At 43.2% G+C, this 26,956-nt stretch overlaps 1 protein-coding gene across 4 annotated transcripts in view; it reads right to left on the bottom strand.

The window, feature by feature from the left end:
* The window catches only part of ARFGEF3 (ARFGEF family member 3), a 126,060-nt gene that overhangs the window by 34,712 nt on the left and 64,392 nt on the right, over positions 1–26,956 (bottom strand). For all 4 annotated transcript variants that reach the window (XM_059700454.1, XM_059700455.1, XM_059700456.1 and 1 more), the window contains 11 exons: positions 25,742–25,784; positions 23,606–23,684; positions 19,381–19,485; positions 18,185–18,518; positions 11,912–12,024; positions 10,202–11,112; positions 6,775–6,941; positions 5,652–5,817; positions 1,937–2,044; positions 1,392–1,607; positions 1,119–1,229 (listed from right to left, as the gene is read on the bottom strand). In XM_059700454.1, coding sequence (XP_059556437.1) covers positions 1,119–1,229; positions 1,392–1,607; positions 1,937–2,044; positions 5,652–5,817; positions 6,775–6,941; positions 10,202–11,112; positions 11,912–12,024; positions 18,185–18,518; positions 19,381–19,485; positions 23,606–23,684; positions 25,742–25,784 — 2,353 coding nt within the window. The remainder of the gene's footprint in view (positions 1–1,118; positions 1,230–1,391; positions 1,608–1,936; positions 2,045–5,651; positions 5,818–6,774; positions 6,942–10,201; positions 11,113–11,911; positions 12,025–18,184; positions 18,519–19,380; positions 19,486–23,605; positions 23,685–25,741; positions 25,785–26,956) is intronic.

Below are 26,956 nucleotides of genomic sequence, written 5' to 3'. Positions count from 1 at the left end.
TTTTAAAAATGTGCCCCATGTTCCTGTCACTAGCTTACTTTACAGTATATACCTGATACATAGCATTCGCATACACTGGACCAAGCTTCCCATTTTTTCCTTCTGTTGGCTGTTTGCCATTTATCTTCCTCATTAGGAAGGCCATCTTCTTTCCTTATCCTATACAATAAAAGCCTTATATGCTAAGTGTCCCATCATCTGGTCATCCATTCAACCAATCAAAGCGTAATATGCTAATGATATGCTAAGGCCTCTCAACCGCTTCCTATTACATGCACTGACCACCAGGGGGCAGTTGACCGGTTGAGCAGTTACTATGACGTGCATTGACCACCAGGGGGCAGATGCTCTGACAGGTAGGTTAGCTTGCTGCTGGGGTCCAGCCAATCGGAACTGAGCAAGACTGGCCAGACATGCCCTGGAGCCCTCCCTCGGTCCCTCCCCGGCCCCAAATGTGCACCGGTGTGACTCCTCGGCCTGGCCTGCACCCTCTTGCAACCCGGGACCCCTCGGGGGATATCGGAGAGCCGGTTTTGGCCTGATCCCGCAGGCCGGGCCGAGGGACCCCACTGGTGCATGAATTAGTACATCGGGCCTCTAGTACTTAGATAATCACCCACTTCATTAACTAACTGATTAAATAAAAATCAACTCTCTTCTGAGTTCACAAAGCTCAAGTTTTTCTCTGACAAGAGCAACGTCTTCCTGTGCCTCGTCTCGGGGAGTTCCTCCATCTGTTTGATTTCCCCCTTCAGAAAACTGGCCACTCCGCCTTCTCTGCTGTAACCTACAATGTCCTCAAATGTGCACTCTGTGAAGTGCCAACCCAGTGGGCAGATGACGACAGAGGTCTGACTAGCTCAGCTGGTGGACCTCTGGTGTCCTACACAACACCTGTGAGCAGCCATCATGCCTCTGGTATTCAGAGGGATACGCAGTCGGTTAGATCACCCCTGTAAAACAGACCCAAGCCTACGACCCAGTGGGATCTCATGATTAGTGGTAAGCCTATGCCATGTATCACACCCGGAATGGACACGAGTGCCTGCTCTTGCACGTGCATGTGTATGCACACCGCACATAAGACACCAGGTGAGCTCTGGCCTGTCAGCTGTTACCTTGTGCTATGGCATCACTGGGTTCTTGGACTTCCTTGTCCTCTTTCTCTTCCTGGACACAGGAGGCAGCTGCCATTTGGGCAAGGGCCGAGGCGCAGTTAGCTGCAACTCCTTTAGAGGAAACAAACAAGTTACCCCTTAATTGAGTCTATTCTCTAGCCACCCACCTGGCAGAACTCTCCTAAAAGACCTGTTTCCCACTAGGCCATTCCCAATGTGTTCCGCAGGTACACCCCTCAGGCCGTGGGTCACAAATTCTCCTCCCGCCAGTACCTAGAGCACAGCTCAGCCGCGCCGCTTTCCGCAGCCCATCCAGGCTCATGCAGATGGCGTCGCGTTCTTTCTGGTTCTGCTCTTTGATGCCTTCAGCTCCTAGAATGAAGGCCAGCCCTTTGGAGCTCCCTGCCATGCGGCCAGTCAGGGGAGTTGATAAAGTATCGATCAAGTTCTTCCAGCAGCCAACCAGGATATAGCGAGCAAATGCCACACCTAGAATGTGAAGGGGCATGGGTCACTTTTTGGAGACAAAAACAACCTGGCAATGAATGACAGCACGGGATTCTTTGGCCATCAAGACAGCAATGCTGAGCTGTGTGCAATTCTACTATAGGAAATAGAGTTTAATGGATTGCACTTTGTGCTTATAAATAATGAATGTTCCATCGTCGGCTGGATGATGCTAAGTAACTTCCACCAGGCACTTGTTCTGCAAAGACAAAACCTTAATTCATTTATGTCAGCCCTGGAAACTGCCAATAATGATTTAATTGCTAGTGCCACATGTGATGTATGTATATTCATAAACTCAAGGCCCTTACCTGCTACTGTGGAGTCATCGATCCTCCTGCTCTGGGTGAAAGGAGACTCTGTAGAAGCAGAGGCCATCAGCTGGCCCCCAATCGCGCTGCTCTCTAAGCCATCAATATCTGCCGAGGAAAAACAGCAACGTTTTCCTTGAATAGCACAGTCCAGTCAAAAACAAGTGGCCACCACAGTATTTATTTTCCCCCCAATAAACATCCCTTGGATCTGTTACATAACAAGTATGCAGCAACCTTTTATCAAAATATTAAAAATTTTGTTCCATTCAGTACTGTTTTCTTTCATTGCCAGAGCATTCTTCTTTAGGCTGCTGTATTTTTTTTTTAGTTGAAAAAAAGATAGACTACTATTTCTGTTGTTAAAAATTTATTTTTTTTATAATAGTATGATCTTTGAGTACTTTTGTTCAAAACACTGGTATTATCCCCAAGTTTTATATATACACAGGATATCTCAACATGGATTTGTCTTTCAGAGCTTCCTCATAAATATGAAAAATAAAATAAACCTCTTTGGTGAGATAATTGTATAACCTGATTTCATAGTACTATAATAACATCTTAACAATAATAATACTTTACAATTTTCAAAGTGTGAGGACGCAACATTTTTTTCATTAGATTTTTCCCAACAACTTCAGGTATATGGACAGAGTAGGTATTGTTTTTCCTATGTCAAAGAGGAGGAAATAAATACTCAAAGCAGATCAACTGCCCAGGCCAGGAGGCTGGTCAAGGAAGGATTTAGGTTCAGGAGTCACATCTTCTGACTCCCACCTAGGCCTCTTTCCATGAAACCACACTCCAGCTCAATATGGGATCCTAATGTACCTTGTTTAAATTTTTGTTAAACTCTCATCTACAAAGTTAGCTCAACAAACCAATCCCTAACATGCTGGCAAGAAGGAATTGGCTTGGGGTTGAGAATGCAGGGCTTCAGCCTTGGCTCTGAATTAAGTTAGCTGGTAGCCTGGAGGCAGGTACTCCATTCTCAGGGCCCCAAGTTCCTCAGTAAACAGGAAGCAAGCACCGGGGAAGTGACCGTGGAGTGGAAGCATATGTTCTTGAATGCAGCAACTAGCACAGCTGAACTCAATGGGAAGAGGGAGTAGCATAGGTTTATTCCTGGATTTCACCCTCAACCCAACAGGATGGTGTCTGAAAATTATTTAATTGTATTTTTGAGCCTTACAGTGACTCCAAGAAGCCTAGAGACTTCTGGCAACACATTTCTTTGAAAGTTGCTAAGAGGGTAGATCTTAAAAGTTCTCATCACAAGAAAAAAAATTGTAACTACGTGAGGTGACTGATGTACACTAAATTTATTATGGTGATCACTGTACAATACAGACATATATCAAATCATTATGTGTACATCTTGGACTCATACAGTATCATATGTCAATTATATCTCAATAAAATCAGGGGAGGAAGGCAGGGAAAAATCTACATTACAACCAAAGCGGGAACAGACCAGTTTCACTGAAATTAATATGACGTGTGGTCAGTCTAATGACATTCACCAGAAATGGCCACTTATCAAAGTTATCATGTTTCCAGTGTGCTAGGTAAAGGATTGATGAATTCAAGTAATGCCAAGTTGATCTGACCATCAAGATTCCACAATTATATAGGGCACTTTGACACGACATCAGGAATGGCCACAGTTAGGACAGTGTTGATAATCAGATGGCTGCTATAGCTTTTCCTGGCACATAATGAAAAGATGAGATGGAAGTTTCCAAGCTCTAGGTTAACTGCTGCTCAAATTCACTTGTCATTTAGTAACTGGAATTTTCTACAAAGAATCACAGAGCCTAACTTTGTCTAATTCTTATGAAAAGCTGCTTTTCTATCATTAATCTAAAGTTAGATAACTTTCCTATGGACATTGCAATTAAGCTTACTGTTCTATTATAAAAGAGATGGCTGATTAACAATGATGACTGATGAATATGGTGACTATGAATAGCTTGTTATTTGTTCATTTCTACATCTGCTGAATGACTTCTTTTATTAAGGTTCAGGTAAGAGATTAATTTTGGCACAAACTATGGTCTTTTAAAATTAAACCTGGCAGGCTTAGGATCCCCACCCAAATTCCAAGGCACTCTAAGCTCTGGGCAGTACCTTTAACCCCCACTGAAGGGGTTTATGAAACAGGTAGAAACCAAGGACTACTTATGGGTAGAATGAATGAATGTCTCACATTTTGAAGAATTTGTATTTTTCAAATGGATGTAACTGTTATCATGATTAATAAAACATAAATTGCTCACTTGTCCAGTGATCCTGATCCTCATGGCTTAGGACCTAGCTTTGCTTTCCCCAAATTCCATCCTATTTCTGGAATCATAGTTCCAAATACCAGACAATGACCAGGACTCTGCTTGCTGCAGAGAGACCTCACTCTATGCTTTGATTCCTGTCTGATTCCTAAATAGCCCTCACATTTCTCATTGCTGGATTTCACCTGCCAGTAGCCAACTCCTCCACATTTGTGAGAGCCTCCAATACCAACCACAGGCAACATAACACACCTTTAGACAACAGATCCTGCCTCCGAGCTGGACCGTGCTGCCCCAGCCCAGTCCTGCTCCTTCCTGTCAGTGTGCCCTGCCCGGTGCAGAGCCACGGGAAGCTGTGTGAGGACATGTGGCACTACAGAGAGGGCAGGAAGGTGGCTATGTGGGGCCACACTCTACATAACCTATCAACTGGAGCCAGGACGGCATCGCTCAGCTCAGAAATCAGTCTGGCAACTCAGATCAAATATAGGACAAGCCTGGAGAGCTAATTTATCAAGGTTACTAATGACTAGACCAAACTTTTGAGCCCTCTCTGACCTTTACCTGACATCATGAATGGCTGCTTTTGCCCAAAATTTTCTTTATGACCATACTCCGCAATGCTCTCATGTGAAATTTCTAATAGCTAAGTAGGGTTTTAAAAACTCTGGACAGTAAAGACAAAGATGCTGGGCAACTACTTGACATTAAATTTTTTTTAAATCCTCACTCGAGGATATGTCTTATTGACTTTAGAGAGAGAGGAAGAGAGAGAGAGCGAGAGAGAGAGAGAGAGAGAGAAACATCTATGTGAGAGAAACATCAATCAGTTGCCTCCTATATGTGCCCCGCCCCAATTGGGAATCAAACCCACAAGCTTACGGTGCACCGGACAATGCTCCAACCAACTGAGCCACTCTGGCCAGGCTACTTGACATTATTTTTTATTCTGGTGCCACTGGGAAAAGAGGGGAGGACCTCTGCTATGGACAAGAAATGGGAAAGAAGCCAAGTTTAAAATAAATCATCCTACGTTACTGGCACTGAAGGCTATAGCACAATACAGATAATAGTATCTACTAGTACATGAGAATTTCCAGGAATAATTCTGGGCTTCGTGCCCAGAAAGTACTTCATATCCCAGAAGAGCCCTATAGTTTTCCACCAACAGGCACAGGTGCTAAGTAAGTCCTTGTCTAGTGTGGCACAGTGAGCTGCGCAGAGGCCCCCAGGGAAAAAGGACAGGACACTCTTGTGAGGTGCATTCATGACACTTCTCTCCAATTGTCACCACCTGCCAGGGCAGTCTTGTGGGTGCCATTTTAAGGTCTGCTTGAATCAAACACCATTACTGCTCTGAAAGGGGATTTGAAGAGGGAACCCTCCCACCCGAGTGGCATGGACCTGTGTGAGGGGCCACTGACCGGTCAGCATGGTGATGAGCGGAAGGCTGTTGTCCTCGGGGCTGCCCCAGTAGCCAGCCTCTCCCAGCATGTTTCTGTCGAGCACCTGATGGTAGAGTTCCTCGATCCATGCCTGGGAGAAGATCATCAGCACTCCGCTGGTCTGGACCTGCTTCATGAACTCTTTCTACAGGGAAGATCACAGGAGGAAATGACCAAATCAGACCCCCTGCCAGCAAACAGGCTCCTCCGCTGCCTCTTCACTCCCCGCGTCCCCTGAACCACTGCTTGTAGGAAAAACAAAACCTGTTGATTGCGGGTGGGAGATGGAGAAGCCCCAAACTTCATGAAGTTCCTTTCATTTATACCTTTTTAAGAAACCTGCTGAAGGATTAGAACACCGCATTTGATATTTTTTACTCTCTGATGTGTGGGAGGATTAGAAACTTAACAGAACAGGGCTTCTTCTTGCTGCCTAACAGCTGAGTGGAATGAGCCCCCTGAAAATTCATGGGTGCTTCAAGAGAAACTTACACGCATGAAGCCACCACTGATCCTGGGGAACCTACACTTTATCGAGCAAACGATCACTGATACCGTTCACGCAGCTCCATGGATTAGGGTAGGAACGGACATTAGGGGACACCACAGAGTGGCTGGCTGGGGCAGGAGATCCGACCACAGGATAAGCACCATCCTTCTCCCCCAGACCTTACAGGAGGGGCTTTGTTGACAATGAGTCAGCTTAGCTCCGGGTCACCCGTGGACGTCTGGGCACATCTTGGAAGACAATGGAAAGTTTTTGTAAAAGACACCTTCATTTTCAGCAAAGGGGACCATTCCCTGCACATCTTCTGCTGCTACTTAACCTGCTGATCATGAGTTTTGGAACATGTCTCGTGTGTGTGTTGAATAATGCCACCCGATGAAATGACTGGGCCATGGGCAGGCAGCCATGTCCCGGCACTTGGGGTCCTGCACTCTCCGGAGCAGGGGGTGAGTCTGCGCTCACTGCGCGGTACCAACCTTCACATCTTTTTCTGCCCTCCACGGCGCCACCCCTCACAGGGCACTGACGCTCAGCATCCCAGCCCAGAGGTCACCGCTTGTCCTCGCAGGGTCAGGGTGGACAGCGCACACTCACCATCATGCCAGGCGCCAGGGCTGGCCGCTTCCGGTAGTAGTCGCCATGGGAGAGCTTCAGGTTGAGGAGCAGAGCGCAGTGCGCTGCCGTGTACAGGCTGTCTGCGTTCATCAGCATCTGCAGGCTGAGGCTGCTGTTCCCGTCAAACCCAGGGGAGTGCATCATGCCTACGGGAGAGGACCAAGAGACCTTAGGGCAGTGGTTCTCAAGCTTCTGGCCCTTTTAAATACAGCTCCTCATGTTGTGACCCAACCATAAAATTATTTTCGTTGCTACTTCATAACTGTAATGTTGCTACTGTTATGAATCGTAATGTAAATATCCGATATGCAGGATGGTCTTAGGTGACCCCTGTGAAAGGGTCGTTGGACCGCCAAAGGGGTCGCGGCCCACAGGTTCAGAACCGCTGCCTTAGGGGCTGCAAGCAGTGCACTTGCCAGCCTGGCCTACAGCCAGCCAGGAAGCAATCCTAGTGACAGGCACATGTATCACGTAGGGCATATCTGTAAAGCAGTGACAGCCTGGAAGGCATATTTCTAGGGACAGCTACACGCCCCAGCCTGGTGGCGCAGAGCATACAGCCTGGAGTCAATCTACCTGGGCAAATCTTTATGTGCTACTCACCCGCTACTTTGGTAAAACCACTAAGACCCTCTAAATCTCAGCTTTTTACCCAGAAATGGGCAGAGTATTTGACTTCGTGTAGCTCCTGCTCCAAGTCTTCAACGGCTTCCCATCACAATAAAATAAAACCCAACTTCCTTCTCCTCTCTCCTTCTACTCACTACAGCCACGCTGACCTGTGTTCCCTGACCTCACCAGCCTGGGCCTGCCTCGGGGCCTTTGCATTTGTTTCCCCACCTCCCAGAATGGTCGCCCCAGAGCTCTAGACTTGCTTACTCCATTTTTTCAGGTTTCAGAGACCTTCCCTTTCTTTCTTTCTTTTTTTAAAATATATTTTATTGATTTTTTATAGAGAGGAAGGGAGAGAGAGTTTGAAACATCGATCAGCCGCCTCCTGCACACCCCCCACTGGGGATGTGCCCGCAAGCCAGGGACATGCCCTCGACCGGAATCGAACCTGGAACCCTTCAGTCCGCAGGCCGACGCTCTATCCACTGAGCCAAACCGGTTTCGGCCAGAGACCTTCCCTTTCAACTCGAATGCCTCAATGGCATTTATTCTACCCAGCATTATATTAATATACTAGAGGCCCAATGCACAAAATTTGTGCAAAGGGCTCGGCCCTTGCAGCCCTGGCTTCGTCCGGAAGGTGGTTCGGACAGTCATTCTATTTGGTCTAATTAGCATATTAGCTCTTTATTATATAGGATAACATGTTTATTGTCTGCCACCACTACTGTTATCTACTATTATGTAAGATCTATGAGAGGGTGGGACTTCGTTTTTTTTTCACTAGAGAATGAATCTCCAGAGCCTAGAACAGTGCCTGGCATACAGTAGAGCCTCAAAAATATCCCCTGAATGAATGAATACAAATGAATGAACAAGTTTGCTATGAGATCTAGATGCAATAATGCATGGAGGACGCTTAGTGCAGCAACTCATAATTATATACTTTTCTAGAAGTAATAGTAGTCCTCAAATTTGGGTGATAAACTATAGGAACTACAACCTTCAGCTTATTCTGGCTATTGCTTTTTCCAGTGTTTATAAAGTTCATTCTCTCACTCTGTCATTAAGATGTTCTTTACGGAAAGGGCTGAAAGGATGACATAACTTTTAATACTTCTGCAAGGGTATCTGTGGGATAAATTCCTAAGAACAGAATAAAGACATATATAGATAGATATGGCCAAAATACCTTCCAAATAGTTTTATACCAATCTTTTCTCTTACCCACTATGCATAAGAATATTCTTCTACCCACTCAACATACTGGGAACCATCAATTTTTTAAACCTTTGTAATCACATTATATGATTTTCTTGAGAACAAATTTGTTAAGTCTATGTTTCTAATTTTCTGATGATAAAAGTAATAAGAAATTTTTTTTTTTAGTTCTTTGGAAAAAGGTACAAAGAAGAAAATGAAAATCATCTGTAATCATACCATTCTGATATAAGAATTAACGTTCTGATATTAACTTTGAATCCTTTTAAAAATTATATTATGAGCATTATCCATATCATTAAATATTATTTGAAAACATAATTTTAATGGCTACATAATATAAATGGATGTACTCATTTAGTTTTTCCCTTATTTGGGGACATTCAGATTAATCCTAACATTTTTGCTGTGAAGCGATACTATCACATACATTTTGGTATGCCAATCTCTATTGGAGTGTGTTTCCTTCGTGTAGATTTCCAGGGGTCAATGACATGCTGGCTTCCCATGCATACCCATCTGTCAGGACTTGGAAAACCATCTCACATTGGCTGAGCTACAGTTTTTCAGCCTGTGATTGATTTTTCACCAGGACAAATCAACTGCAGAGGTTTTTGTGATCTTAAACAGCATCTCTGATGTACCCAGCCATTCACCGCCCCCCCCCCCCCCATCCACCCACGCTCCCTGGTGTGATACATGCGATGAGTAAGAGCACAGTCTCTGGAATCAGACTGTTTATATCCTGGCATCCCCACTTCGCAGTCATGCACCTTGGGTAACGTACCACTTAACCTCCCCATGCCTCAGTTTTCTCTTCTGTAAAATGAGGATAATACTACCCACCCTCTGGGGCTATTATAAGCATTAAATTAATTAATACATGTAAAACTCTTAACGTGGTGCATTCAGGAAGTGCTATGTTAGTGGGAGCTATTATTATTATTGCAAATACATATAAATACTGGAAAATGACTCCAAGAAAGGACACCAATATATTTCAGAGATAATCTCTGGATGATTGGAAAGGCACAGAAACACAAATGTAAAGATTTGCTCTAGCTTCACCTCAGTATTCTATGGTCAAGGGACCCTTGAATTTCAGGGGGAGGTAGAGCTGACCACCCTGGGGTTGGACAATCATTTATTTCTCCCATAAAATTTTGCACCCATTAATTGCTTTCTTTCTATACTACCCTGAGATAATAGAAAACATATACATTGGTCTTTGCCCGCACTTCCTGGCACAGAGCTCCTAAAACCCTTGTATTTCCTAAGCGAGAAGAATACCAGGAGCATCCCTTATTCTAATACTTGTCGTTGATCCCCTCCTTGCCACAGGGCTCCTAAAACTTGTAAATTTCTAAGTGATAAGAGAACCAAGAGCATCTTTTGTTTAAAGAGGTGACTCTGGGTGGGTTCCTGGATGGGGGCTGGCCACCATAAAGACCAAAGCATGATTAAAAGCTTGGAATTTTCAGTTCCCCCCACTCCCCCATACTCCAGAAAGGGGACAAGGGCTAGTATGCTCTGAATGTTCTTGGTGACTATATAGCGAACATTGCTTACCAACCTGAGCAGAAGGTAGAGGCAAAGTTCTGGAGGGCTGAGTCCACCTCCTCCACGCTGGGCAGGGCCAGGAGGCGAGGAAGGAGCCCCTCAAGAGACTGCACAAACAGCCTCGCGCTGTGCTGGTCGGCCTCCTGGTTCTTCAACAGTTTGAGAGACAGAGCAGCAGTCCGCAGGGACCTGTGGCCCAGGCAGTCCCGCGGGGTCTGCTCCTCATCGGCCAGTGAGCAGTTGTCCGACCCAATGTCCGACACGTCAGACCTCCCTGAGTCCTTTTCCGCTGCCATCGAGTACTGGTCGCAGGAATCAAATTCCGTCCTAGAGAGATCCTGGTCATCCACGCTGAAGTTGCTCTCACTGTATCTAGATCCGTAGGACCTCATCCTGCAGTCCACTGACAGGAAGTTCGTGATGTCAGGGTAGGCGACCATGTGGCTTCTCTGAACAACATCTGGTTGGTCTACTGCTTCTGGCTCTGACACTTTGCTCAGCATCTCCTTGCTCTCCTGGATGGCTGGGGACTTGAGGCCATTCTTGTGGTTTCCGGAGTGGTCCTCAGGGGTGGTCTGACCCAACTCTCCTTCCAAAGTGGTCTGGCCCGTGTCCGTGGTCACACTGATGCTGATGTCGGGGCTCCTCTCATTCCCCGGCTCCCACGGCGTATGTTCCGAGGACAGGACGCGCCGCTGCCAGCGGAAGTCGGCCTCGTTGATCTCCATGGAGTCCCTGCTTGACTCAGGCCCGTCCTTCAGCTCCTCCAGGCGCTGCAGCAGCAGCTGCACCTGACCTTCACTCAAGCCCTTGCCCTGGCTGAGCTCGTCTAGGGCCCCGAGTAAGGTGCAGGCGCAGGACACGGCGGCATAGCAAGCTTCGATGCCACCCTTGATGCACGCTTCGGTCATGCCATCCATGATGCTAAAAGCGTTCAAAGGAGAAAGCGGGATCAATACACGAAGCATGGGAAAATGCTCCAAAATAAACAAGTATTGTTCGACCTGCGGACAGTATAGTATTCAAAACATGTGCTCTGATTTACCTAAAACTAAATGGTCTGAGCAAAAAGTAACGGACACAAACACGCTCAAGATGGCAGAGGAAAACCTCCAGGTAAGGCAGCCCACCCTGAATCCCGCGCTCAGGGCGGCTGGTTTACTTGGGTACAAGCAAAATTCCGGATGGGAATTTGTCATCTTCACAGTGACAGACAATGAATAATCTCACCATTGTATTAGGTTCAGTTTTCAATCAGAAAATGGTTATAATGGCTATGATTATGATAGTGTGCACATCTTCTATACAGTAAACATATTCCTGAATAGATACATGTGAATATAGCTATTACAAATCAGATACTTTTTCATTTTGTAGGGGGAAAAGGAAATCATCTCTAGCTCAAAGGAATCTTCAAGGAGAAACTCTATAGTTACTGTAATTAATTGGAAAAGGTTTTCTCTAAAATAACCCCAATAAATAATGTTTGTACATTTCATTTTGTACATTGGGTTTTTTAAGTAAATATAAAATTATGGAAAGTTATACAGTTATAATAAATTGGGATAAGCGTTCTCATATGGTCTGTGGGTATGTTATTAAATAGTCACACCTCATATAGTATAGAATCACAAAATTTCAGGGATTCAAAATAAGGTCAAGAGTATTCAGAGAAGCAGTCTTTGCCAAACCATAGAGACCTAAAAAGGAGAACGTATCATACAGTTTGAGAAGATCCAGATGAGACTTTCTTTTTGAAATTGATCTTTTTCTGGATTCGGGTTCAGTGGAGCTGGGTCCCGCCAAATCACAGAGACGCTGTGGGCTCCCAAGTAGCTAGAATTAAAAAAAGGGGGGTGGGGAAATAACGAAAAAGTGAATCACATAAAAAACGTTTTTAAAACTGTGAGATCAAATGAACATATACTTTCCTCACTAACTGATACAGCCTAAGGAGAAGCACCACTATTTGGAAGTCAAATCTTAGAAGAAGTGATCTGGGTGTTCTTTTTTTTTTTTATGTATTATAATTTTTTTCTTTTTAAAAGAAATCTTTATTGTTCAGATTATTACAGTTGTTCCTCTTTTTTCCCCCCCATAGCTCCCCTCCACCCAGTTGCCACCCTACCCTCTGCCCTTACTGTCCCCCCCACTGTCCTCATCCATAAGTGTACGATTTTTGTCCAGTCTCTTCCTGCATCCCCCACACCCCTTTCCTCCTAAGAATTATCAGTCCACTCCCTTTCTATGCTCCTGATTCTATTATATTCATCAGTTTATTCTGTTCATCAGATTTTTTATTCACTTGATTTTTAGATTCACTTGTTGATAGATATGTATTTGTTGTTCATAATTTTTATCTTTACCTTTTTCTTCTTCTTCCTCTTCTTAAAGGATACCTTTCAGCATTTCATATAATGATGGTTTGGTAGTAATGAACTCCTTTAGCTTTTTCTTATGTGTGAAGCTCTTTATCTGACCTTCAATTCTGAATGACAGCTTTGCTGGATAAAGTAATCTTGGTTGTAGGTTCTTGCTATTCATCACTTTGAATATTTCTTGCCACTCCCTTCTGGCCTGCATAGTTTCTGTTGAAAAATCAGCTGACAATCGTATGGGTACTCCCTTGTAGGTAACTAACTGTTTTTCTCTTGCTGCTTTTAGGATTCTCTCTTTGTCTTTTGCTCTTGGCATTTTAATTATGATGTGTCTTGGTGTGGTCCTCTTTGGATTCCTTTTGTTTGGGGTTCTCTGCGCTTCCTAGACGTGTAAGTCTATTTTTTTCACCAGGTAGGGGAAGTTTTCTGTCATTATTTCTTCAAATAAGTTTTCAATATCTTGCTCTCTCTCTCTCTCTCTCTTCTTCTGGCACCCCCATAATTCAGATGTTGGTACGCTTGAAGTTGTCCCAGAGGCTCCTTACACTATTTTCATATTTTTGGATTCTTTTTTCTTTTTGTTTTTCCGGTTGGGTGTTTTTTTTGCTTCTTTGTATTTCAAATCTGACTTGAGTGTTCCGTGGAGTGCTCATGGATTCCCAACTCCCCAGTTTAGGACTGGCTTTGGCCAAGAAAGTGCTTAAGGATTGTTTCAAGTTTTTATAGCACAGAACTAGAAAGCACTTGCATCAATGTTCTTTAGAGAGATTGGCCTGTAATTTAACTGTCCTACTCTCTCTTGGTCTTATTTTGCTATCATGTTGGCGAGCTTTAAACACTGGGTTAAGAAGTACTCCATCTCCCTACTCTCCGGAAAAGTCCATGTATTAGAATTACCTGTTCCTTGAATATTTCTAAAGTTATGTGCAGCCAGTAATTTTTTTCTAAATAGAATTTTACCTACTGATTCAACTACTTTAAAGATAATGGGACTATTTAGGTCCTCAATTTCTTCATGAGCCAACATTAAAATATATATATATATATATATATATATATATATATATATATATATATATATATATATATATATATTATTGATTTCAGAGAGGGAGAGAAATAGACACATCAATGATGAGAGAGAATCATTGGTTGGCTGCCTCCTGTGCACCCCCTACTAGGGATTGGGCCACAACCCAGGCATGTGCCTTTGACTGGAATTGAACCCAGGACCCTTCAGACCGCAGGTGGACACTCTATACACTGAGCCAAACCAGCTAGGGCATGAGCCAACTTTTTAAAGATTGAGTTGTTTCTTAGAAATTTATCCATTTTATCTAAGTTATCAAATATAGTGGCCTAGGGTGCCTTCTATAGTTATGAGCATTTTTTTCATTCTTATTTTTGTTTGTTTTTAATGATTCTGCAATATTTTTTACTGCTTTTTCCAGGAGTGTTTACATTTTCTTAGTCTTTTCAGAGTCCTGGGACTTTTCACTCTATGGATCTACTATGTTATGTTTCCTATTTGCCACATTACTTTCTGCTTTTATCCTAATTTTCCCTCCTTTCTGCTTGCTTTTAATTCAATCTGCTTCTCTCCTAACTACCTAAGCTGGAAAATTAGAACACTAAGTTTAGGCTGTTTTTTAATATAAGCAATTGAAGCTATCAATATCCTTCTGTGCACTGCTTTGGCTGCATCCTACAAGTTTTCGTGTATAGAATTTTCATAATTGTTCAATATTCACTTTATTTCCATACAGTAGAAGTCTATGGAATATTGCAATTTGAGGCTAACTTAATTCAAGAAAAGGCTGGTTAATTAAGTGTATTGGAACAGACATCTTATCCCATGTCTATTATTTTCAAAGTGAATTATATTTGGATTCCTGATATATTAAGTAGAAAAAGTTATATTCTAAGGGGCACTCTTCTTCCCCTGTCTCCCTATTTTTTATGGCAGAAATTGGGAGCTTCTGCTCTCTTGGAGGCAGAGAAATAAAGCTTCCATGTTTTGCTCCACATTCTATTTCTTTGACATTGAAATTTCCCCCAACACACACACACACACACACACACACACACACACACACACACACCCCTAGGCCTGCACTCAAGTGAAGTGATTAGGCATATGGCCTCTAGCTGCCCAATTTCTTGCTAGAAAAGTAAGTCATTTTAGGAGGAATGGAGTGGGAAATATTCCTTTCTCTTGGGATCCATTACATTCTCTAATCTAGATTTATCAGTAATAAATTAGATTACATATATGAATTCCCACATTAATCTTATATTTATTACTCAGTTCTTTCCAAATCTGGAGGGAAAGGGGACTGAATAATTAGGCCTCTGAAGAACCCTCAGTATGTTTAATGTCAGCTTCTTCAGGTGGGAATGAGGGATATGAAGTCAGTGGTTGGGTGTCACAGCTCTGATAAAGATTAGGAAACTCCTAAAGCTGAACCATGGGAGAGAGAGAGAAGGAAGCAAGGTGTATTTTTTGGGGGAAAGTGAAACAGAAAAGAAAATATACTTTGAAAAACAAACTGTCCTGCATGTCTTTGATGAATATGTACAGGGGGCATATGGCAGAGCGAAAAATTACAAAGGAAACAGGAAATAATACACCAGGGTTCAAACTCCAAAAGGCTAAGCAAACATCCTGGGTGCCCAGTGGTTTTGTGTGCATAAACCCAGCACATTTCGGTTTCTAGGTTACCAGCCTTCCCAAATTGTTGGCGCTGTCATAGAAAGTGGGGGTACTGCTTTACAGAGCAACCTGGCCCACGTCAACCTGCTGTGTCCATGGGGCAGCACTGCCTGGACACGCTATGCTACCAGATGCTGGGCTCTAATTCCGTGCTTGCCCTGCAAAATAACCTTGGGAAGCTAGAACATCTATGAAAAAGGGGGAAACATAACTAATTTCCTTTACAGTAGTCAAGACATTACTTTAAATGCATTTAGACACCTCCATACCCTGTAGGCAAAGTATTTTTAGCATTCAGGTATCAAGTGGCTCTACCATGGGTAGTAACAACTCCAGGGCCTGTCAACTCGGAGGTTGCTGCTGCTCACAAAATACCCTCTTTGCAAATGGTCTGTTTTCAGGCCCATCTGTCATAGTCAAAATATATTAAACGCTTATTCTGATTCAATCTCTGCAGTGTCAGGTACTTGGGGAAACATACAAAAGCAACACATACAAAAATATATTTAGGAGACAAGAAGTTTGTTCCACACTGAACTGTGAAACAATCAGTGTTTTGCCACATATAATCAATTGTAAGTGATGGGATGGGATTTTAAGCGGAGCCAAATCAGTGGTTTGAGGAAGCAAAGCCATAAAGGAGGAGGATTTTGACAGCAAAGAGGCAGCTGTATTAGAACACCTGGGTTCATGTTTTAACTCTACAACACACAAGGACTTGGGGCAAATAGCAACTTCTTATGGAGCCTCAGTTCTCCATCTGGAAACTGGGCATATCATCTTCCTAAGGGAGACTGTAAATAAGCCAATGTGAGGTGCCAGTAGTGTCTAGCCTATTGTAATCAACCAATTACGTGGAAGTGGCCAATAGGACCGGGGGAGTCTGAATAGAGGCAGGAAGGTAGGAATTGAACAGAACGGGGTCGGTCGGATGGAATAAGAGTGATCCTGGGAAAAGAGAATGAAAACCGAACAGTCTAGAAACTTGGCAAGGAATTCAGACTTGAGGGATGATAAGGAGTAATTTGAGAGTGGGAAAGCTGTCAACAGTGGTGATTTATGAACCTAAGTTCAGAAAGACAAAATGAAGACAAGCAGGAGACAAAGAGACCAGCAGGTACACTACTCTGGGCAGGAAGGAATGAGGACCAGCCAGTATTTCCATTCTTCATGCTTTGCTTTTCTCTTCCTTAGATTAGCAGTAATTGCACCAAATATTTGTTTAGCATTTTATGCTTACAATGTACTTATACAAACTTGATCACATTTTGAGCTCCCACCCTTTGGAATATCACTACTATGTTCAGATGAAAAATTGTAAGTTCAGAGTTAAATGATTTAGCTACTCTAATGTGGCTGGTGGATTTGCACTCTGATTTTTAAACGTAGGATTACGAGAGGGTCACTGAGCCAGCTCCAGCAAAGGAGCTCCTAGAGTAATTTGCATTGCAATATCAAAGTTAAGTACAGTAGTAAGTGTGGTATAGGAAATGACCATAGGTTTAGGCTCAGCTAGACCAGCGTTTGCACCATTTCTCTCTCTTGGTGACCTTGGGCAAATCATTTGACCATTTGAAGACTTAGTTTCTTTGTAGGAGAGAAAATCCTTTTTCTTGACATCACGTTTCTATGGGAGGAACATCCAGTGGAATAAAACTCTGGGCCTCTCTTCTCTCTTTCTCTCACTTCTTCCTGGTGGTGAATTCAGGAGGAGGTGAGCATGCGTGGCTTTTCTTAAAGACCTGCCTCTTCAGAAAATGTCCACTTCTACTGCCCACATTACCAGCTTAAGGGGCAGGGCTGGGTCTGCAGGTGAGGTTTGCTGTTTGGGTGGTAACAACGGAGTCTAGCCTCCCAAACTATGTCGTATTCACCAACCTAGTATTGGTTGGTTATTAAAGCTGACCCTTTGATCTCCATTGCCTGAAACAATGATCTTCAACACTGAAAAGTCATCATGAATATTAAAAGCTAATGATGTGAAGTGCCTGACACATAGTAGGTAATAAAAAGATGTGGTTATCATTGTGTGCTCATCGATTTTCTTAACCAGCAATTCAATCTGGCTCGCTTTTTCATTTCTAGAAACACAGGATCAGAACTTGCCATCATTCATTACAGTCAACTCTCATGAAAACAACACCAAAAAGCATTTAAAATTAAGCTTTTTAGAAATGGTGAGTAACAAATATTGCTTAGAATAAATGAGTCATCAACAAGGGAATTTTGCTACTCTGTTGTTTTGGTGTTAGGCACCAAAAGGAAGTGCACTTTGACTCTCACAACCAAGTTTGCAAATACAAAAATGTTAATTGCTTTTCTTTTTTGTTAGTTGAGAGAAAGCAGAGGAATTCTTGTTTAAAGTACCTTTAAAATAACCCAAATTCCTCCTCAAAACCATGAAGAAGCACGCTGGTATGGACAACCTTATATTCTCACCAGGATCATGATGTTTGGGAGATACAAGGCCTAAGAAGGGATGGGGCGAAGGGTCCCATTAGTAATACTCTTTTCTGGATAATGTAAAACCTGAGTATAAAATTTTGAAATCCAATTTTGGCAAAGATGAGCAGATAAACACATCTGCACAAACAGTGCCTAAGGGAGCAGAATAGAATCTCAGCCCAGGGCCCAATCAGATGCATACAGCTCAGATTATCAAATGGCTTTGTATCAGTGAGCACTTACACCCCTCCTGACCCCTGCTCCACATGTACGTGCACACGTGTATACACATAACACACACACACCCCTCAACCCTAAAGAGGCTATCTGTTACTGGATAGAGCGTGGTAGCAATGAAGTCCGAGCAGGTAATTGGTACACATTTTCCAAGTGCTTCTTGCTTAAATATACTGCGCTCAGTCCCTGGCATGCGCAGTGGTGTTCTTTGGTGCATCCCTACCTCTTTCATTACTTTGATGGCTTCCACCCGGTGCTGGGGTGGGGGGTAGAGCAGCATGCGGTGATAGAGGGACTGGAGCACGGGCTTCATGGAGTCCACCGACCCCACCAGCCGGACCAGCTCGGCTGCAATGTAATAGATGGTCCGAGCCACAGGCCCGCTCAGGGCAGGTGCGGTGGAGGAACAGCCCGAGCCCCGGCCATGGTCGGAAATGCCTGGAGACGCTGAGTCCGCCTCCATGCTGGCACTCGTGCTGCTGCTGTGAGCAGAGGTGATGGTTTTGTCATGAATTGGATTCCCCAGGATCACGATCAGAGCAGGGCAAAGGTTTTTCCTGGGAAGAGGTGGGGAGAAAAAATGAGTTTCACTACAAGCCAAAGGATCAAATGTGAATACTATCCTGAGTGCAAACACAGATGCCACACAAATGACTATAGAGTTGGGTTCTTTATTGTTCCTTTTTTTTGCCTACGTCCTGCCTCAGTTTTCCATGTCCCTCCATCATTTGTGAGTATAAGAATAAAATGCTTTTTCTCATAAGTCAAGCTACGGTTAACTAAATAAAATATTAAGAGAAGCACCAAGAAACCATCTTACATAGAGAAATAGACTAAAAATGTGAAATAGCTCAGTTATAAAGCTTCCTTTTCCTATAAGTAACAAAATTATTTTGAGAAGTTTATTTAAAATTCTGACACATATCATTCATATTTCTCCCTGTGGATAAGCCCAGGAACCCAGAGCAATTAGCTGGCTGCCTGCAGGCCCCATCTCTTGCGTGAATCTCTGACTATGACTAAGTGACTAGTATTCGGGTTGAGATGGAAAATGTACCAGGGTAGGGCTAAGAATAATGTTCAGTATTTCTTGCTCCTCCCCCGCCACCCTGCATAAATTTCCGGAGCCTTTATATGCTTTTAGAACAAATGAATAACCTAGAAAATAATTTCCTCGTTTCTGAGTCTCACGATCCAATGATGTAAACAATCTGTAACAGGGCCTTGGAGGCCTATTCTGCCGCAGTAATCATCAGTTTCGCTCCGGTGCATGTCAGCAGAGCAGCTTCCCTACTTTCCCTGCGAGAACACTTACACAGACGAAAGGCCTGGTGGGTCATGGGGGCTGTGGGAAGGGACCCATGGGCACAGTGGGAAAGAGCAAACCCTTGGGCTGGCGTGGGGGCGGGGGGCGCTCACCAGGTCAGGTCTGTGAAGCCCCTGTGCAGGTGCATGGAGGAGGAGCAGCTGCTGAGCACGGACAGGATGCACTCTAGGTACAGCAGCTGCAGCTGCTGACTGTCGCTGCCGAACAAAACCAAGGCAAGGTTAGAGGTGATGTGTGGGAAACACTTGGGAAAATGGTAGGCATTACAGAAATGTTAGTTGGGGGAAGGGGTTAGTGTTATGGGTTGAATGTGTCCTCCTCTCAATTCATATGTTGAAGTCCTAACCCCCAATACCTCAGAATGGGACCTTTCAGGAGATAGGTTCTTTATAAAGGCAAGCAGGTTAAAGTGGGGTCATTAGACTGGGTCCAAACCCAATAGGACGGGTGTCCTTATAAAAAGAAGAAATTTGGAGACAGGGATACACAGAGGCAGGACAATGTGAAGAGACGTGGGAAGAAGGCGGCCTCTATAAGCCAAGAGGAGAGCGTTGGCATGGATCCCTCTGCCCTGAGAAGGAACCAACTCTGTGACGATGCTCCAACCAGTGGAGCCCCACGGCCAGGGCTGGGATGCACAGTCTCATACCCAGATTATGCCTGCTGCCTAACCCACCAGAATTAGGTAAGGAAGAATTTAATGCTCAAGGACACATTTTTAAGACAATTCATTCAGAAATCCTGAGTAGAATAAAAATGTTCAGGAAAAGGAGAAACTTGTTTTAAAAAATAATTTTGGTTGTCTCTCTTTTCTTCTGATTTAAAGTGAAAATATGCCCAAAGGAAGCTTAATGCCCTTAACAGTTCAAATAACATCCAGAAGAAGGGGACAGAAGGAAAGCCCAGGTCACATCCACACAATGGCCACACAGCTGTCAGACAAAGGATCGGAAGAAGGGGCTGGGGACCCTCACTTCAGTGCTGTGTTAAGGACCTTGGTGACACAGCTCCGTAAAACTGACATTATGCTTTAAAACCAGTTGGAAAGCTACAGCCTGAGGGAGAAATCCTGCCATGGCCTATTAACACTAAAAGATTTTTACATTTTTGAAGGGTTGTAAAATAAAACCAAACCAAAAATGAACAGGACACAGAGATAGCATGTGGCCCTTTACAGAAAACATTTGCTGACTCAGAGATCGCCCTTGTCAAAAGAGAACTGTACAATGACAAAGATAATGCGATGATTCTGAGAAGGGAATTCCACTCCGGTTTGGATGTACTCTACAAAACCCTCAGAGGGTGGATGGAGATAGGGGTCAAGGCTGAGTCTCCTCAAAAATTATTCTTTGCCAAGAAGAGAGAGGTGGCTAGGGAAGAGGCAGAAAGACAAGGCATGATTAGCCACTCTTGGGCCAGGGGTGGAATTCCTGTGTCTGTACACTTACACCACAGGCTTCCCTGAGCAGCCCAGGTTGCTATGAGTATCTGTGAAGTGGCTGTGGCAGCCCCCAGGCATCAGGCTGGGTGACAGGGGGAATGCATTGCCAAGGTAACTGGCCTGGGAGTCTCGTTGGAGATCAGATGTGGCAGCTTTTCTGTGGGCTGCAGCACCTGGAAAAACAGGTGCTAATGACCTTACACGAATCATGTCATTAGAGGGGCTGTCTGAAATGTAAGCACTGTCCATGCAGGCCCCTCACTACACACACAGGCACGTGCACTGTGTGTGTGTGTGTGTGTGTGTGTGTGTGTGTGTGTGTGTGTGTGTCATATTTGTCTGACTCCAGACAGAAAAATGTGTAGGATGCACAAGGCAGAAAGGAGCCTAGAAACCAACCAACTCTTTTAAAACACACTAGAGAAAAATCCGCCTGCGCAGGAGGGTATGAGTCATTTTGCCTGGTCTTTTGTTTGAGCATTTCATGGCTGGCAGGCTGAGTGTCTGCTGGCCTCATTTTCTGCTCATCTCTGAATTTCTTGCAGGTGCAGGACCCATGGAGAGCAAGTCTCCTGAGTGGACCAGGAGCCTGTGGGGGCTAAGCAGCTGCCCGTCCGGGCGGCACGTTCTGAACCTCCAGAGTTTTCTCTTGAACCATTCTGACTGTGCTTCCCCTAAAACACTTCAGATTCCGTTAGAAAAGGGAGAGAGGGACTTAAGCCACTGTGTGAGCAGTGGAATGGAATTAGAACACACAAGATGAACACAGAACAGTGTTCATGGATTCCAAGACTGCTTTGGTGCAGATTCTTCCCTGACATTCTGTGTGGGGAGGAGAGGGTGGTGGGAGATGAACAGGGAGAGAAGGAATAAATATATACCTAAGCCCAATTATCCTTCCAAAAGTTCTTGGATATAAACATCATGTAACTCGCCTAATATAGAATTCTATTAATACCATATCTCCAAGGCATTCGAGTTATTCTGAGTACCTGAATGCATTCTCTGGATCTTCCTGAGAGATTGAACATGTCATGGATACATATCTCTACAGAGCTAAAGTCCTAGGAGGTATTCTGGAGATGGTTGTTGAAGGGACGTCCTGACCATAGCGTGATTTCAGAGAAAGAAGATATTTAGAAGGTAAGAGAGGTGTCAAGTTTAGCTAACAGAAACACACGGAGTTACGAAAATAAAATCAGAAGAAATGGTAAGAGGTGTGAAAAGTTAACAAGGAGAATTAACACAACTGCCAGAGTGACAGTAGCCAAGCGCATGATAGTACCTGACCGGGTAGACTTAAAGGTCTTCCACTGAAGCTGTACTAAGTATGCTGCACCCCCAGATTCTTCAGCAATAGAACCCCCATCTTAGGGTAATAGAATCATGATGGGAAAGACCAGATTCAAACAAGGTAAACAGTATCAGAGGCAGAAGTGCATTGAAAAACCAAGCAAGGAAACTATTAAGCTGAATATCACAATATGCCTAAAGTATCTTTGATCCAATGTCCAATCAGAAACCCTAGAAAAACATATACATGTCACAGGAGTTACTTTCCCCATTTAAAGGCACTTACTTGATGGCTGCTTGTAGCTCCCTCGTCATATGGTTCAAAAACATTTTTTTTTTAGGAACTGACAGAAATCTATGACTTTTAGTTTCTAATCTGTATGCATTTGCAATGAATGTTTGTGCCATATGTTTTCCTAATACTCTACAGTCAAATTTCTGATATAAGAAGCTCAATGTTCCAAATGCATCATAAGCTAGAATTAGCACTGGCAATGCTGAAAGGAAAAAGACCATTTGGAGCTAATATTTGCCAGTCGTTACTGCATGCTAGGCCCTGTGCAGCTGAAAAATCCCACTTACACCAGAACTTCTTATAAGATATCAGCACTGAATGTTTATAATAATTGCAACAGGCATGAACCTGGATGGTCCCAGGTAAACTAGGTCATGTGGTCACTCTACACATGGGGAGTCCCTGTAGCTGATGTTAGAGACACCCATGTTTTAAAGAACCATAAAGCCCTTCCTGGACCTAGGTGAGGACTCTTGCCTGACCAATCAACGAAGACACGCTTTAATTTATCATTATAGACACACAGACTCATTCTGACTTATCCTGATGGCTAGTTTTGGGTTATTAATGGCAAATTACCATGAGTTCTCCAACTTTTCTAGCACTTAAAAACCTTTAGAGTTTTCCCTTAGTAAACTACTTAGAAGAAACAAAGTTTAGCTTATTGGTTTTCCCTTGCTTGCAAAGTAGTGAACATAGCCTTTGTACTTTTCAAAGTTTTAGTGGTCTTTGTTTTATTCCCTAATAATGATAAGACGGGGGTAGAGGGTACAGAAAAAGCATCCTTGACAGCTGATTAAATTAAACTGCATAAAAGTGAAAAGTATATAAAAGTCAGAGTAACATGTTCTTTTTAAAGATGTGCATGTGAGCTCAGAGGCTCAGGAAATGTTCAATGAGACAGAAAAAGACCACACAGTCCAACTCTGCCTGTAACAGAGGAGAAAGGTGCAACAGTGTGATGAGACTCAGGGTCACAGCTGGGATATGTCCCGGTGAGGACTAGCCTTCACAGCTACTAGCTCTCAGCCAACATTCTTTCCATTCAGATCCATGCTTGAGGGACTGACTCTCTTTGCATTTTCTCATCAGAAAGTTATATCCATCAGTAATAGTATTGGGTAATGCAGGCTTGCTCAAGGTCACTGAAACCAATTCTCAGAAATTAATACCAATGGGAGGAGCCATCGTCCTACACTCTGCCTATATTTTGCATATTGTTAAAGACAACAGTCACTTTGGTAATAGACTGGTAGTGAATAAGAGCACCGATTCTGAAGGCACTTACTTGATGGAGGCTTGTAGCTTCTCACACAGAACAGTGAGCACAGAGACGAGGTCATCACAAAGGGCCTCTACGGTTGACCCTGCAAACAGGAGGTTATTAGACATCAGCAGGCGCACTCGAAGGTCCCTCAACGGTCCTTCCCATCCTCCTTTTTATGTTTTCAGGACTAAAAAGATGATTTTTAGATGCTGACTTCTTTAGGCCACCAAGGAGGTGTAACACATTTTAATATAATAACTCCTTTCTAAAGTAAAACACTCAAAAGATAGTCTAAAAAGAAAATAGGTTGTTTCTTATGAAATTCATTCACACTTAATGAAAAGACATTTAGGTAAGAATCACCACAACTGACAATGATTTTCTCAATGTTTAGGCCAGTAGACTATATATGTGTCCCTTATTCTGACCTCTTGTTTTTCTGGGTTTTGTGGAGCAGAATTGTATCCCAACGTGATAAAATATGGCAGCATTTAAGAAAGGTGGGCTTTTCAAACTAGGAAGCTAGAGAAAGAGGGCAAACAATTTGGTCATCATCTTCACCCACTTTATTTGTCCAACATCCTCAGAGCTCTGGTCTTAATGGAGCAACAGCAAATGTCAGAAAAAATAATAAAAGACATGTTCAAATCCTGAAACCAGCAATAAAACTCTCACAGAAGCACTGGAGTGCACTGGGAAAAGGCTGACATTTGGAATCCACTTAAATACTGGCCCACAACTTGCTGACTGCATAAGCTTGGGTAAGTGTCAGTTTTTCTTGTGGTAAGATGAGATAATACCCATTACACCAAATAATTGGGCCAAGGAAAGTAACAAGTGGGAGCATTTGTGTGTGTTTTAAAATAAAAACCTGTAAAGATCTATACAAATGTGGCTAAGTATTTGATGAATGTATAAATGAGTGACCATGAAGTCAAGGAAGATGGAGGAAAAAATGGCCAGAGTGTAAAGAGAGAAATAAAAGTAAAGTTGGAAGAGGGAAGGGGAAAGAGAAATGCTGATCCTTAGAATTTGTTATCTTAAATTCAGGGAGGAAAGAAACGGGGGGGGGGGGGGGGAGAGAGAGAGAGAGAGAGAGAGAGAGAGAGAGAGAGAGAGAGAGAGAGAGGGAGGGGAAGGTAAAATGATAAAACATGTTAAAATAAATAAAACTGCCCAGCTGGTGTGGCTCAGTAGTTGAGCATTGACCTATGAACCAGGAGGTCATGGTTCGATTCCCAATCAGGGCACATGCCCAGGTTTCGGGCTCCATCCCCAGTAGGGGGCATGCAAGAGGCAGCTGATCAATGATTCTCTCTCATCATTGATGTTTCTATCTCTCCCTCTCCCTTCTGCTCTCTGAAAATCAATAAAAACATTAAAAAAATAAAACCCATAAGTAGTTTTTAAACTCAATTTTAGATAAAATTTCAAATGAGTCCATCAATTTTATACTAATATATATTTTTAAAGATGTATCTTTGACCAAGAGGACTTTGAACTGCTTTCCGGTATATAAAGTCATTCTACAATAAAGTGAAGATGTTATGGGAACTGCAATTGCCAAAGGGGAAGGAAAGAGGGGTAGAAAATGTTGGAGCCTATCACTGGGAGCATTAAAAGGTGAAGAGAATCTGTAGCACTTCTAGTCCACAGCCCGAGAACATAGCGAGATGTGGCTAAAACAACCACTCCAGCAGTGATTTAGAAAATGACTTCAGATACTCTTCTCTCGTTTCTTTTATTTACTTTTTCTCCTCATTGTGGCTGTGTATAGCTCTCTCTCCCTTTCATTCTCATCATCTCTCTACTCCACCCCTTCTCCCTGTTAACTGTCAAAAATATCAAAAAGGGAAATTTTTCCAATATTTTTAAATCACTGAATAAAATCTGATATAAAACGTACATTTCCATTTTTTTTACGATAAGATGATTTGAATTTTCCATATCTCTTTCCGAAAACAATACTACCAAACATTAAAAAAAAAATCAAACTGCTTATCAATTACATGTAGACCTCTGTTTTTTCTTTTTTCTGTGGGGTCAGAATGAGAGTTCCTTACCTTGATTCCTATCCTTCTGCAAGATTCCTTGTGAGATGAGGCATTCTAATACTCACTTTTTAAACTGAGAACTAGCGAAAATCAAAATCAATACCTTGATTCCCGAATTCCTGTGGGACATCCGGGTTTTCAATTATCTAGTAAGGGAGACACACACACAGGACAATTAGTAGATTCAGGCAAGAAAAAACCCGGACTTAAACAATGGAAAATTCTTAGACACAAGATGTCATTTTGAGTGCTCTGGGCTCAGCTAACTCACCTAAGCTCACCCTCCAGGTCTTGATAGCATTTCATTATTCATGGTATTTAGGAAAACATATGTCTGGAACTGAACTTATCAGTTGCAAAAATAATTCATTCAAGAGTCCATAAACTTCCTGGGAGTTTAAGCCCCAAGATACACTATCTCATTCTAGGTGCTGAGCTATGACTGGGAACAATACCCACCTAAACAGCTGAGTTGCCTTTGCGGGGATAATGATATTTCCCAAGGTCACAGACTACACTCTGGCACCTGAGGAATACAGAGTCTTAGTCGTAGAAGCATCTGTTTCTGGACTTCAAAATCCAGGTCCAAAGATGACTGCTGGTCAGAAGTACCAGTTTCCTATTTGATGGGTGGCATATTAATTTCCAACTGTCTGACCAGACCAACTAGTCTAGGCCATCGCTTGGTAGATCCAGAACTATCAAGGTAGAGACAGAATCTTGAAGGAAGGGAGGATAGGAAGGGAAAGGTACTTACAAATAGTTACATGGACTTCCATTGCAGGGAGAATTCCATGACTACTGAGCAGAGAATAGGAACTAGGCTCTACAGTCTCCCCAACACTTAGCACAGGGAGATAAGATAGTAAGAGGGCATTTTCATTTAATCACCTACAAGACATATAAATCATCCTATGGTACTGTTTGTCTTTAAACTTGTTATAGGAACATATTTCTAGTATTCTCTGTTCCCTAAATTGCAAGCTCAGCTGCTTCCACACATTCTTTGTGAAATGCTAACCTGTACTGGGAGGTGGGGTGGGATGCAGGCAGACATTAGGTTGAAGGCACAGTTCATGTTAGTGCTTTTGGTGTTCTAGATTGATTTTCTTTCCATAGAAATTAAGTCTTTCTAATTCTGAGATGGCCTGCAATTTCTTTGCAGTGATGGGTCACGCTGAACACCACACAGATTCCCCAGGTAATGCTCAGTGTCCCGAGGGAGAATGCATAGCCTCCTTGGACCATGCCCTTTAATGGCTTTTTAAAATAACGGTTCTTAGGTGGCAAGACTTAGTCTCTCTAGTAGACATCACAG

Source organism: Myotis daubentonii, chromosome 6 (assembly GCF_963259705.1).
Source record: "Myotis daubentonii chromosome 6, mMyoDau2.1, whole genome shotgun sequence".
In the NCBI taxonomy this organism is placed as follows: Eukaryota; Metazoa; Chordata; class Mammalia; order Chiroptera; family Vespertilionidae; genus Myotis; species Myotis daubentonii.
The sequence above is the reverse complement of the archived record's forward strand: the minus strand, read 5'-3'. Positions and strand labels throughout refer to the sequence as shown.